Source organism: Dipteris shenzhenensis, chromosome 4, assembly GCF_047967505.1.
Source record: "Dipteris shenzhenensis isolate YYH24624 ecotype China chromosome 4, Dip_SZ_1.0, whole genome shotgun sequence".
Classification (NCBI taxonomy): Eukaryota; Viridiplantae; Streptophyta; class Polypodiopsida; order Gleicheniales; family Dipteridaceae; genus Dipteris; species Dipteris shenzhenensis.
The window spans coordinates 56,812,916-56,827,291 of NC_141599.1; the positions used below are offsets into that span (position 1 = coordinate 56,812,916).

Consider the following 14,376-nt stretch of genomic DNA (forward strand, 5'->3'; position numbering starts at 1 on the left):
ATGGCTAGTTCCAAAACAGCCAGAAACTAAGTACGCTCGAAGGTTCAAGTCTCTAGAAGCTGGTAATTGGAGGCCCAGATTATGGCTAATTATCCTCGAGCTTACTGCAGCGTGTAAACATCGAGGTTTGTTGAAGATGAACAAATATGCGCACTGTTGCCTAGCAAGAAACCAAAGGCAATACACTGAAGCCGACTAAAAGCCTCGAGGCCGTCCACATAGGACGCGTACCTATGTCTTTGCTGGTGTCGTGTGATACCATATCCGCTAAAGCGTGCTCCCACAAATATTGATGGTCCATGTCGGCCATGTCATATATAACAGAAAATATTATAAGGCAGAGCGACTGTCATTATGACGGTGCTTTGCCTAAATTGAGTGAGTTGGAGTTCGGATTTTGTCGGACTTGAATTGCTGAATGCTCCGTTCAAGGTCCGTCGATTTTTCCCAGCATGTGTGGGCCCTTGGAGCTCAACTTGCCTCTCGTTAATCACGACGTGCACTTTCCGATTCTCTCTCTTTATGGAAACCTTTAATAAATTAAACTGCAAGTGGCATAAAATTAACATTATTGAGAGTGAAATTGGGTTTTCTTCTTTTTGGATTTCTTACTTGTCTTGATGGAGCCCTATTTCTTATCTTCTCGCCCCAATTTCTTCCATTTGGATTTCTTAGTTGTCTTGATGCCGCCATATTTCTTATCTTCTAGACATTTGCATGGCATATATGATTTTAGATTGCATGAAATGAAGCCATTTCTCTTCTCATGAATCCAAATCTTATGGTTTTTCCCTCGGAAATAGACTCCCATTAATAAAAGAGAATAAAGAGGCAGTCGCCTAAGGCGAGACAATTACAATAAGACTAGGCACTCATCCAACTTCAAGCATATAAGCCTGAAAACCTCAATTTTCCCTATAGAGCATTCAAGTTCTTTTTTGTTTTGAGTGCCAATTTTTTCTTTCTGTGTGAGGCACTTACACCCACCACACAAGTCATGGAGAATTCTTTCCCAATGTATCTATACCAACCACCTGCATCATTAGGCTTCATGAAGATCGTCTCGTTCCGATGTTCCAAATACAACGTAAGCGCATCATTCATACTTCCTCAGTCTTGTAGAAGAGCTAACTACCATCTCAATGGGAAGAAAATCTGCACATTATTGAATCGGGATTGAACCATCTCACAGTTCTCCTCCAATGATTGAACCGTCTCATAGTTCTCCTCCAAACTGGCAAGGCAGTGGGATAGCTCCCATAGAATTTGAAAATGATTCTCATTCTTACATTTGCAGAAGACACAGAAAGGGGAAACTGTAGGATTCCACTTAAGGATCCTAGATTTAATTGGCAATTTCTCAATCAAAACCTTCCAAAGCAGCACATTATATTTGAAGAAAGGAGTGGCCTCCAAACCGATCTTAAATCTTCTAATCAAATTAAAATTAAATCCAAACTTCAGTGCTATCCCTTAGAGCACTATCAGCCCAATTTCTGCATGCCAATAAAGCAATCCACAGCCCTTGCGAAATGACAAAGTCCTTTAAGCAGCATTTATGAAGAGCTAAAGACCTACACTATTCATAAATCCTTTCAGGTCACCTCTGTCAATTCATACTTCATTTGTTGGCCAATCATCATGTATACCTAGCAAAATGTGTTGCATTGGCCTTATCTGTCTATTAGAAAGATTGAAAGCTCTTCATATGGCATTGTTCTCTAACCATTTCCTGCCACTTGCGTCCCAAATGTTTCTAAAGGTCAACAATCCCTTATTGTGCAACATCTTAACATGTTTGGAAGCAATGAGTAGAGGCTTAAAATGGCTCTTATGCGCCGACTTAGCTAGCCAAAGAGAACTCCTGCGTTCCAAGAAAGGCATCACCCTGCAATGAACAATTGCATGTCCAAGAGAGACTATAAAAGATCTCTTTCCAAAGGCATACCAGCTTAGATAACATCTCTGATTGCAGAATTCTGATTGCATAATCACATAGCACAATATCCCCACAATATCTTGACATGGACCCCTAACTCCCAAAGGTCCATTTTTGCATTAACCAATATCTAGCAAGAACTTCCCAACGTTGATTACAACCTAGCCTCAAAAACCACTTAGAACATAACCTCTTGCATTTTAGACTCATTGCCTCAAGACCTAATCCTCCTTTTTTTAAAGATGCCACCACGATGTTCCAATCAATGGCGTGCCATTGGTTCCTCCAAAAGAATCTATGATCATCTTATCCATTCTCTTAAGAACATTAGCTAAGAAGGGAAACACCATCAACACATACACAACAACAGAAGACAATACTTGCCTAGCAATTAAGATTCTACCTGCAAAAGTAATTTGTGCATTTTTCCACTTATAGAGCTTTTGTTGTATTTTGCTCAGACACCACTCACATTTCACTTTCAAAGTCACTGCTAACCCAACAGGACATCCCAAGTATTTAACCACCTTTCTAGCACCATACCACTTGAAAGAAAATAAGGAAGACCAATCAGGCATGTCTCCCCATCCCAACCAAATAGCAGTCGTTTTTTCATGGTTAATACGTGAGTCGAATATCACTGCAAACTCCTCAAAAACTATAGAAAATTCCTTATTGTTTCCTCCCTACCAACTAACACACTCGTGTTATTATCCACAAAAAATTGTGTGCAAAAGGAAGACCCATCCCCAGCAAGGGTAGACCTCTGATACACCTCAGATTTTGATAATAATTCAGCTAACATAAGAGTGGTTCTGTGACTATGGCAAATAACAAGGGAGCCAAAGGGCATCCTTGCCTAATGGACCACTTCAATGAAAGGACTGCGATAAGTATCCATTTAAGGAAAGCTAGCACAGGCATTTGAAAAAAGAACACAAGTCATAGCATAGAATCCTTGCCCAAAACCCAATCTGTCCATAGTAGCTATGATAAACTTCCATTCTCTAGATCTAAGTTCAAAAGCACAAACTTCTTCAATCGCTAGCAAGACATTAAGCACTGCATCTTGAATATTCCATTGAACAAAAGGACTCCCCCAATTTCTTTTTGAAGAATGCTCTCGCCAAACCCCCCTATTGCTCTTGGAAACCCTAGAGACCACGGTTGCTAGAGCTGCTTGCAACTTAGAAGTTTACTCTAGACTTACCAGTACAGCTTCCCGCAATCTCACAAAGTTCCTTCTTGAATTCATATGCAATTTGCCAAAATTTTGTAACAAGATTGCCCTCCTTGTCTGTGACTATATGCACATTCTTCCTCACATGCCTCCTCTTAATAGATTGGAAAAAAACGTGAGAGGGAAAATCCCCCACCAAAAGCCATTAGCTATCTACTTTGTAATCTAGCCTTTTCATCTCCATTTCATATAGGGAACCTCATTAGGGTTTTCAGAAAGAGATGCCCTGGAGAAAGATTCAGTGCCTGATATAGAGAGTCCCTAATGACCACAAGACACTTGGCAAAACACCTTCTTACAGGCCAAAATTGCTCATCCCACTAAGAAGCAAAGGTAGACACCTCCCATATAGCCTTATCCCATTTGGTGCAAGGGTCAATTGTTCCCTATGGCTTCAGAGGACTTTCAAACCACTTGCTCATAATCAAACCATACTAGAAACTTTTTTTCTTTAGGAACCTCTTGTCGAATAAATGGGAAAGGTCCATTACCAACAACTGGCAAGGAAAACGACCTACAAACTAAAACATAGTCGGACAAGCTTGAAGATAAAGTTTGAAGATACACCTTGAATAATAAACCAAACAACCCTCGTAGCATGGAACTAATTTCCTATCTGTTTATTATTCCAAAAAAATCCCCCTAAGCCCCCCTTGAACTAGCTGAGCACAGTCTACTTTATTCCAATCTCCCCCTAGGATCTAGTCAGCGACAGCATCTCCTTAAGATATTTCCAACAACCCCCCCACTCCTTACATCCATTAGGAGCATACAGACAAACCACACAAAGGACAAAGCTCGAAATTGACACCTAAATGACATAAACATGACCTCTTGCAAGACCTTCGACATCCCTAAACAATTCTTCAGCCACTATAGGGATCCTAACTAACACCATTGGCCCCCCCTTGCCTGACACAAGGGAATTGACAAACACTAAGTAACCCATGGTGCTAAAGGCTTGCCATAGAAAATCATTTTTGCCACACTTGACCTCCTGAAGAAATACAATATGTGCCCTGACTCTCTTAATGACCTTCACACCACCATTCTACTTGTTTGTATCACAACAACCCCTAAGACTCCAAGACACCAACTTCACTTTTACAGGACTGGATGAGCTCTGACCCCTCCACAACCACCAACGTCATTGAGCAATGGCTTTGTAGCATTAGGAAAATAATTGAACAAGTCTTCCTAATCACCTTTCAAGTTCTAAGCCAAGTGTTTGATCCTTTTGGGTACGAGCCTAGCAAACAACATCCCCGCAGCATCTCATCCGACATGCCTGAGTTGTAGAATGGCCTTCTTTGAGTTTTATCTTCCATAAGCCTTTTTCGGTGGCTCGCTTCCTAGAGATCTTCATCTTCTAAGGTATTGGAGCTTTTGATCGAAGTGGCTCTTTCCATCACTTATGCTTTTGAAGAGAGCCCTTTTGTTGATTTGCCCCCCATTGGTTCCAACCCACTTCACTTTGAGTGAGCCATATGCACATGGAGACCCCCTCTCATCCCCTTTGACTCATCGCCTTGAAGTTTTGCTTCTGACTACTCTTCACGATGATTCTATCCCCTTCGCCAACTAGCCCTTCTCGACTCAAGGCAATTCACTATCCTCCCCACCTTAGAATCTAGGGTCTTGGATGCTCCAACCTTTGGCTTTGACTAGCCGAAAAACTCCTCACGCACTTTTGAGGGGTAGTTCCTTGAAAATTTCCTCTCTTTTCAAGTGAAGCTAGTCTAAAAAGTCGCCAAACTTAACTTGTTGAGTGTGATCAATCCTCTCCAACAGCTTGATGTGCATCTAGTTTGAAACTGCCTGAGCTTGATCCCATCAGATCCACACTTTTTTGACTCCAAAAGTTGTTTCATCGAAGAAGGGATGAGGAGCAGCTTACCCTGGGCAGATGCAAAGAGTTCGAGCAAGTCATGAAGCCACAAACCTCGGGCGCATGCAAGGAGTTTGAGCGAGTCACCAAGCCATAAAGGTAGATTTTGGAAAGATGACCAAACCGGACACATGTGGAATAAGAACTTATACATAAAAAATGAAGGATTCCAAGGAAATACCAAAACCATAGCTCTTGCAAACTAGAAAGTGTTAACAACCCACGAGTTCATTTCAATATCTAGCTCTCTCAAGCTTGTCCCGACCTTGAAAAAGAGATGTAGTCCTCCCTTGGCAAGCTTTTCACCATGGGAGGAGTGCATCTGTTAATCTTGTCCTTTCTGGCACTGATGAACACGCCTCCTTGCTCTACAGTATCAATGTAAGGAGCGTCAGCATCCGGCTTCTCCTTCTCCTCACCTACTCGACACTTACCTAACTCCCCCCTCTCTCTCTCATCACTAGTTTCAAACATCTGACACCCCTCGAACCCTCACTCAAGATTTGTCCACTCCGTATCCTCATGATGCCTCTCGACCTTCCCCTTCGTAGCGGAGCTTGTGCATGCAAGATTGACGCAAGCTCTATCCTGTGCACTGCCTAGCTTTGCAAAGTGATGTTTTTAGGGCCTCCAAAAATCTAGCAAGTAACCCAACATCAGCCCACTTTCCCAGTTACCTTTTAGGGGTTCTTGACCCCAAAACAACTTAACATACTACTTGCAATGAGAAATGTCATTGTTGGAGTCGTTAGGGCAAGTTCAGATGGGGCAAATGCCACACGTCTCATAGGGGCATGGATATGACAAAGAGACCATTAGAGATGGGGCATGTTTAGAGGAAGGAAAGCTCGATAGGCACCCTTGCCCAAGCACCGATCAAAATGTTTTGAGCCAATTACAAGGTTTGGCACCCAAGCATTGACCAATACCATTCCATTTTTTATGTGAGATGTTTGTCTTATTTAAATGCCACACAGACTCGAGCCTCATGATGCCTCTCGACCTTCCCCTTCGTAGCGGAGCTTGTGCATGCAAGATTGACGCAAGCTCTGACTTGTGCACTGCCTAGCTTTGCAAAGTGATGTTTTTAAGGCCTCCAGAAATCTAGCAAGTAACCCAACATCAATCCACTTTCCCATTTAGCTTTTAGGGGTTCTTGACTCCAAAACAACTTAACATACTACTTGCAATTAGAAATGCCATTGTTGGAGTCGTTAGGGCAAGTTCAGATGGGGCAAATGCCACACGTCTCATAGGGGCATGGATATGACAAGAGACCATTAGAGATGGGGCATGGTTAGAGGAAGGAAAGCTCGATAGGCACCCTCGCCCAACACCGATCAAAATGCTTTGAGAATTACAAGGTTTGGCACCCAAGCATTGACCAATACCATTCCATTTTTTATGTGAGATGTTTGTCTCATTTAAATGCCACACAGAAGGAGCAATGCTTCTGAACCAACCTAAGGTATCTCGCTAAATGGTTGAATGACTCTAGTAAGGAGAAAAGGCTATTGGATTAAATATGATCTATCGGTGCCAATTGGATGCTTTCATTGCGTTAAGTCCTACATTTCCATCGACACTCCTGGCAGATTTGAATGAGCACTATCACACTTCTCTCCCTCTCCCTCTCACAGTCAATTCATACTGCGTAGCATGAATTAAAGAAAAGGAAAATTTAAATTCTTCCTGTGGCACATATCCACGATTAGGATGTGTATATTGTTTGATTCTCGCACATTTGTGTTTTACCACATTAATGTCAGTCTTTAGGAACGTTGTGTTGTTTATACAATTCTTGTGAACCTCCTATAAAAAACCAAACGAGGGTAAAATACTTCAAAGCCACATTCTAGCAACTTCTCAAATATACAAGCATTGAGCAACTTTGTTAGCTCTTGCCATACGATACAAGGGGAAGCGGATACAAAAGACGAACAAAATATTCGAATTTAGAATGCAAAAGGGGTAGAAAAAGCTATTATAGGTCGGACATAAGATGGGCTGGCTTAGGCTTTCCAACCTTATTCAAAATCAAGAAACAAATACAGTGTTCTAAATAGTCTACACTTATTTCCAGAGTCTACACTTGTTTCCAGAAAAGGGTTTCTCAATTCCAGGCAGAGGCGGCAATTAGCGGTTTAGAGCGCCATCCCAAAAGCAGGCGATTACCGCTCTCATGAAGCTTAAACCCATCCTTGAACAGGCCAAGGAGAAGTCTAGCTTGAGATAGGTTGTGAAAAGACAACGGTAGCGATTTAAAGCCTGCTGAGCTAACCAGAGAGCACCAATTACATCTAGCGAAATTTGCACCGAGTTCTGCACTGGCAGACGACCGACCACAGAAAGTGACTGCACTGGTTATCCGAGGTGCTAGGAAGACCCTCTCCACAAGCATGCGGCCCACTGTTTCGGAAGAAAGGCAAGCCTCCAAAGAGTCAAAGATTGCAGAATAGTGATGCAGAGCTTCGAAGAAGTAGGAAGAAATCGCAGGCGTATTGCATCCGAGCTCTTCCTCTACCAGCGTGAGGACAACCGGGTAAAGCTTGCGCATTGCTTTGAGGAAGGAGGAGACAGAAGTGGCAGTGCGGTAGGGCATGTGGGGGAGGTGGAGCATGCAGTTCGCTACGAGTGCTTCACCTTTGATGAGCTTGAAAGATGATGCCCGGAATTCCTCTTCGTTGTCAACTCTTAGCTGGTTGAATGTGAAAGGCAGGTTGAGGGAGGCTGCAAACTCCGACAGACGCTTGCCTGTTTCTTGCACCGTGGCTAGTCCCCGCTTGCCATGAGGCCTATGCAATGCAGTGATGCGGAGATGGGGCGGACCTCCCTTCCTTGTGACCAAAGCTTGCATCAACGAAGGCCACTGAATCCCTTCCATGATCTCGTAATCTATTATGTGTACCCGCTTATCTCCTTCTATAGCCTCAAGGATTGCTTGATTTGCTGTGAAGTGCCCAAACTTGACGTAGGGGAAAATCTCGTGAAGAATCTGGAAAGCGGCCAAGATATCGCTGTACGATTCGTTGTTGGCTGCACGATCCAGCGGGCGACCTCCCTCTATGCGACACTGCAGGCCATCGCTGAAACAAGCAGCTACTCTCTGCATGGTGCTGCCCGAAAGAGAAACCAATTCCTTGAGCCGAACCAATATCACAGATGCCAGATCCATGTCCCGGGTCGCCACAGCCTCGGCACCTGCAATGAGGAGGTGAACAAGACGAATCCCGTCGTAATCACCATCGCTCCTAACGCCTACCTGCGGTGAGGCTGAACGGGAATTGGGGGGAGTCTCAAATATTGCTCCTCCCTTAGACCCGGGCTTCTTCGTCTGGCTAAGATGGGTTGCAATGTTCTCCTGAACGCTCACAAGCCCGGGAGCCTGGGCTCCAAAGCGGTCACAAAACTTGGCAATCTCTTGCATTTGATAAGAATCAGAGGCTGCGCTTTGATTCCCAAAAATATTCGCCTCCAAGCCCTCCTGTTCGAACTGCTGACCTTCCACGGATACCGATCCACACGGAGCGTCGGTCTCTGTACAAGGAAGACCGTTGTGAGCAAGAGGATAAGGCCAACTCTTCTCATCTATGTTGAGCCCCCCGGCATACTTTTGACTGCAGACACCATGTGGAAATCCTTGAAAAACTGTTCCTGCGTCCTGGACAAAGTTTCCTGGTCGTGAAAGGATTTCTTCCAGGCCATTGCAGGAAGCATTTTGTCCCTCCCAGAAACCAGCTGCAGCCTGCATAAAACACTTCCCGCTCTGGCTTTCAGACGCATCACGGAACCCCTGAGACATTGACCCCGCGAGCTCGTTCTGCTCGTAAGTAAAAATTGATGCTTCGACCGACTTTTCCAGAGGCGAGCAATACGGGGAATCCTGCAGGCTAACCTGACCGGGAGAGGGAATGGCCACTGGAACTGGAAACTGTTCAAGAGAGGTCTTGACAGGGGCCTCCTTGTTGATGTCGTCGAGCATGAAATCCATCAAATCGTTTAGGTCGCAGACCTCAGGGGAGCCCATCGCCTCACTCGACACGGAGCCATCACTACAAAGAAGCTCTGATTGGGCCGAAAATAGCTCTTTCTTCATACGGATGCCTCGGAAAGAAGAGCTGACGTAACGACGGTTCAGTTCATCGTCGCTCAAACTTTGAACAGAAGAGCTTCCACTTCGAAGAAATTGCTCTTCACTGGTGATGCTGGTTGCAGGAGAACCGCAAGCTGCAGCAGCAGCTTCCGCATTCCTCAAGCTCTTCTTAAGCGGAGCCAAAGGCGAGCCATAAAGGTCTCTTTGCACGGTGCAATGAAGAGGAGAACCAAACGAGGTAGCCCCTTTCTCCCCCTGTAAAACTTGCTGAATTGAGCGTCTCCACTCCTTCTGACGAGGCTTTCTGATAAGAGTTCGGCATGATAATGGGATACATGCGATCCCAGCATTTTCCTTCTTTGCGGTGATCAAGCTATGGGGTAAATCTTGAGAATAAGCATCCCCGAGGAGGCTGGCTTGAGAATTTGTACGGCTCAAAGCTGCAGAGCAAGGGCGTTGAAGTTGTAGTAGCGATGAGCTCATGTGATAGTTGCCAGTGGCTGCCCCAAACAAAGGTGGCTGCCAACCTTGATTTGTGACATCACTAGAATCTGTTGACAAGAAGTATAAGCTTGGCTCGGATTCACCATCCAAAAGAGAATGTTGCGAAGTAAAATCGGATAAAACTTCCATCTCGCCTCGAAATAGAGTGGTGTGAGAAGCGTCCTGCCAGAAATGCAAAGCATGGGTAACGTTAAATCCACTGAAGATTGTGGGGTCGAGGAAACATGCGGTCAAGGATAAAGCGCTTCTCCACCTGACTAGAAGTGGAAATCAAAAGACCCGAAGAATTAAAGCATTCCAACTGTGAAGAAGTGTATTTCACTGAGGCCGCAAAATTGTACTGGTTGACAGTAAACCCTGCAGTACATGAAGTTAATACCGAATCCCGGGTGATCTAAAAATATAAGGGGACGGATGGAGCAAAGAAAATGAACCTGCTTATAAAGAAGAAGGGATTGAAAGCTTTAAAACATGCAAATGAACGTCTCCTATCAGAATGGGAAAGCCGGAAAGAAAAGGAAGAGTAAGAATCTGGGATCGGCTTCTAATCTGTGATACAGGCGATTAACATTCAACTCATGAATGTCTTGAATCCATATCGTACAGGGAGACATCTCTTTTGCGCGCCCGAGGAGCAAAGTTAAAGCCGTCTTCCTAGAAAGCACATAAAAACCTAGTCTACGTGGCAGGGAGAACTGCAGGCCAAAAGACCTAGGATGGCATAAAGCTTGCAAAAATCAAGCTGCGAGGCCAAGGTATGATGAACCTGGTAGGGAATGGGAGGAGGACGTCGTTGGCGAAGAGAAGATGGATGCGAAGCGGAAGGAAGGGAGCTTAGTCGGGGACGGCAGCATCGACGGGCATTTGGAATCCAGCCATGGGGAGGCAACCGGCAAGCATGTTGGCGAGGCACGGGGGAGAGGAGGGGAGGGGGAAGGGAGGGGGAAGGCAAAGGGGGGGGACGCGAGGGAAGAAGAGAGGAGCAGATGACGGTCTGCAAGGGGAAAGCCGACAGGGTACGTCGATGGGCAGCAGCATCAAAAGGAGATGAGACAGCGGGCCGCACAAGATGAAGCAGTACAACCACAGAGAACTAAGGAGGAGGAGGAGGAGGAGGAGGAGGAGGATGAATAGAGAATGAAAATAAGCAGCGGCAGCACGACACAAGAAGAGTCTTAAGAAGAAGAAGACGAAGACGACGACGACGAGGAGGTGAAGATAGGATGGGAATGGAATGGCATTCTGACTTTTGGGGGCCCTAAAAGGAGCGAAGGCCGCTCTCCCGGCCGGCCGGCCGGCCGGCGTGCCGGCTCCTTTTGTGTGCTGTCTTGACTCACCCTCCAGGCTCCAACATATAGGGCCGGTACACTCGTCCCGCGTGTAGTGTGCTCCTGTTGCTCGCCCACGCGCCCCTCCATTTTTGGGTCCCCCCACTCGCTATTCTTAGCTAAACCCGCTCATTTGCATTTTCCCCAACCCACATCGTTGACCTTGTACTCACGACTCATGTGTAAATGTGATCACCACTCATCTCTGAATAAGAGGGCTTCCGCATGCCAGCGAGTGGCTCTGGCAGGGGGAATGCAGAGCCCCATGAAGAGAAAAGGTTGGCTCAGCTGTGAGCTCTGGCAGTCCACTATCAACCCAGCTTGAGCTGAAAACGAGATTCTAGGCCAGCAGCACATTGCTAGATTGGGAGCTCCGATCAGATATCATCTCCCCTTTTCAGTTGTCCATCAATGATGATCGTAGCATTGTTCATTTGTTGCAGTGGAGACCTGCAAAGCAAAGCAGGTTCCATCCGGTGCAACTTGGCATCTTAGTCCACCAGCAAACACACGAGGACAGCACTTACCTTCATCCCTCACCTGCTCACTCGACGGCCTCCCCAGCCTTAGCCTCCACGCGGGGAGGTCCTCTAACCAAGAGAGTTTTCTTTTTCTGTCAACGATGCAATCTCAACTGTCAGATCACAAGGCCATAATTTAACACTTCAAATTTCGGCGAAACTTAAACGAAAAAGTAAACCAAGCATTTACCGACACAGAAGTAAACACATAAACCAAAGATCAACGCACAAATGACACACAAGCAACTACATAATCTAAAATCAACCACAACATGACACTTAATAACCTTAAAAACCATTTTTAAATCCCAAATAACAACATAACCGAATGAACCATATGTTTAATTCACAGAAAAATTACATTCGAAAATCTGCCATATAATTGGCATTATAAAATCTCTGTCAAAATAAAAACTCGAGAACCGGCTACATCATAAAGCCACATAGGCAGGCACAACCGCCAACATAACATAATTTTTATTTTAAAAACTAGATCACTAGCTACATGAAAAAGCCACATAGGCTCATCTTCTCCACAATCCAAATTCAAAATTCAACCCTTCTTCTGAAACGAACCACCATCAACAAGACACAGTCCTTGAACACGCCGCCAAAAACAACAATAGCCAATCCCTCAACAACATCTTCACCCCTAGCAACAACAGTCTCCTCAAGAATGCCCAAACTGAAACCAAGACCCCTCGCAACCCTCCACGACATCCATCATCGCTACGACAAAACCTTCAGTACCAAAGACATTCACTAGCAGCTTCGCTACAAACTCCGCATAAGAACTCCATAGAAGAACTCATAGCAAGAGAAACTCGGCCAACACCTCCCAGCAAGAGAAACTCTGCAAGTTACCTCCAAGAAAGCCTACAACAAAGATATCGACCAGCAACTCCACCACAAACTCTGCAGAAGAACTCACAGCAACAAGAGAAACTCAGCCAACACCTCCCACCAAGTGAAACTCCCAGTAGAGAGAGACGAAGCACACAAACTCGAACACAATACACAAATCATGCATCCAACTAAAAATAACACACCCAAAAGACCCGAATCAAGAGCACCACTTGTCGGAGTTTTGATCTCCATTGTACAATCAACGAACTTCCATAAACCTACCAAACTATAACCAGCTACTTTACACATCAAATTTATTTAATACAAACACCCCTAACCAGTTATACCCATGACACCAACCATCCAACCAGCCATTGGTTAGCCTTCCATTTTGGCGACGAGGATGTGTTTGTTGGCCACCATTCGGGGGTACTCTCAAGCACCGCATCTGCCTCCCCATTGTTGAGAGTAAATTTCTAGTGCAAATTATCTAGCAGGATCTAGTCAACTTTGTGGGGGTCCCAAAAGTCATGCCAGACTCGAATCCCTTTCTTAGAGACATTGTGTGCATGAACGATATCCATTAGGGCAAAGGGCTCTCCCGCACGCCTAGGGGCCGGGCTCCACCAGATGTTCTCCATGAGGCTTGCATCCCCTCTCAAACCCCTCCATCCTTTCCAAGTCATGCACCCCACACATTCCTTCTAGGCTGATACAAATTCTACAATTAAATCTGAACCGACAATGGATACCGGAACTTGTGAGAACAATCTCTCATACCAGGTGATCTCTTTCCAGGCACCAACCCCTTTACCTCGCCCTTTGCTGATATAATCTTTCGTGATCTCGATCCAAGGAGCCTGCTTCTCTAGCAGCCTAGGGAACCATTTGGCTACTATCATGGAAACATTCTTCCATCGGCTCCCAGGGAATCGTGTGCATCCTTTTTCTTCTAGCTTCCTCTACCACAAAAACCCTCTGAAAAGTTGTTCGATCTCGTTTCAATGTGACCTCTTGAAATTCCAAGATTGAAGCCATTTAGGTCGTCGTGGCTGCAAGAATGTGCTGCACGATGATAACTTAAGTATTCCATCCAATGCTAAGTACCTGCCATCTTCTCAGCTTTTCCTTAATGCTATTCTTAAACCAATCAAACCTTTGATGCAAGGTGAGGCTCCTCCCGATAGGGGCCCCTAGATATCTTATGACCTTACCTCATGGTATAATCTGCACTTACCTCGCCGGCAGTGGCTCGTGATCAAACCAAATCGCAAAGGTCTTATTCCAACTTGTTACCAAACCTGAGGCGACACAAAATCTTTGAAGTACCTATAGAATATTTCTCACATTTGATTTGTCTTCAACGAAACTGGCTAGGGTGTCACTTGCTAACAATTGAGCGAGAAACTAACCCCCTCTGGCAGATCTACCTTGTGGATTAGGCCCTCCTAAGCTACCCTTTTGATCATTTGCATTAGAGGGACTTGTTGGTATCTTGTTTCTCCCCACCCCCTATAGCCTCTCCTTTAATGAAATTTTACTATCAATTTACCCACAACCTCAAAGAATAATGAGTTAATGAGTTTTTAAGCTCACTACTATTTCTCCCCACCCCCTATAGCCTCTCCTTTAATAAGTTTTTACTATCAATTTACCCATAACCTCAAAGAATAATGAGTTAATGAGTTTTTATTTTCCCACAACCTCAAAGAATTAATGAAAAAGCCAACAAATTTTTTTTAGTACACATCACTTAAGACACCTTAACACAACACATCATTCATTCAAAAAATCCCATACACTCTAAACTCACCAATGCCAATATGGTGTAGTGACCCCTAAACCCATTCACGACTCTTTCTGCCCCCTCCCACCACCCACATCATCCTACCACTAGTAGTTCATTAGCTTGTGTGCATCATCACTCATCTTAACACCTCTCAAGATGCCTCTTATGTCCTTTCTCACATCCGAATAGAAAGGGTTTCCAACCTTCCTTTCTAAAATATATAGCAAT

General features: G+C 44.8%; 1 protein-coding gene across 2 annotated transcripts; it reads right to left on the reverse strand.

Annotated features, from left to right (window-relative positions):
* Positions 1-6,989: 6,989 nt before the first annotated feature.
* LOC147903094 (uncharacterized) lies at positions 6,990-10,847 on the reverse strand. 2 transcript variants are annotated; one of them, XM_087374180.1, is made up of 4 exons: positions 10,431-10,847; positions 9,918-10,021; positions 7,160-9,826; positions 6,996-7,093 (listed from the first exon to the last, which is right to left on the reverse strand). In XM_087374180.1, the coding sequence occupies exons 1-3, from the start codon at positions 10,516-10,518 to the stop codon at positions 7,181-7,183; spliced, it is 2,838 nt and encodes a 945-aa protein (XP_087230306.1). In that variant the 5' UTR covers positions 10,519-10,847; the 3' UTR covers positions 6,996-7,093; positions 7,160-7,180. The 2 variants fall into 2 exon arrangements, with proteins under 2 accessions (XP_087230305.1, XP_087230306.1); XM_087374179.1 differs by having other exon boundaries at positions 6,990-9,826.
* Positions 10,848-14,376: the final 3,529 nt, after the last annotated feature.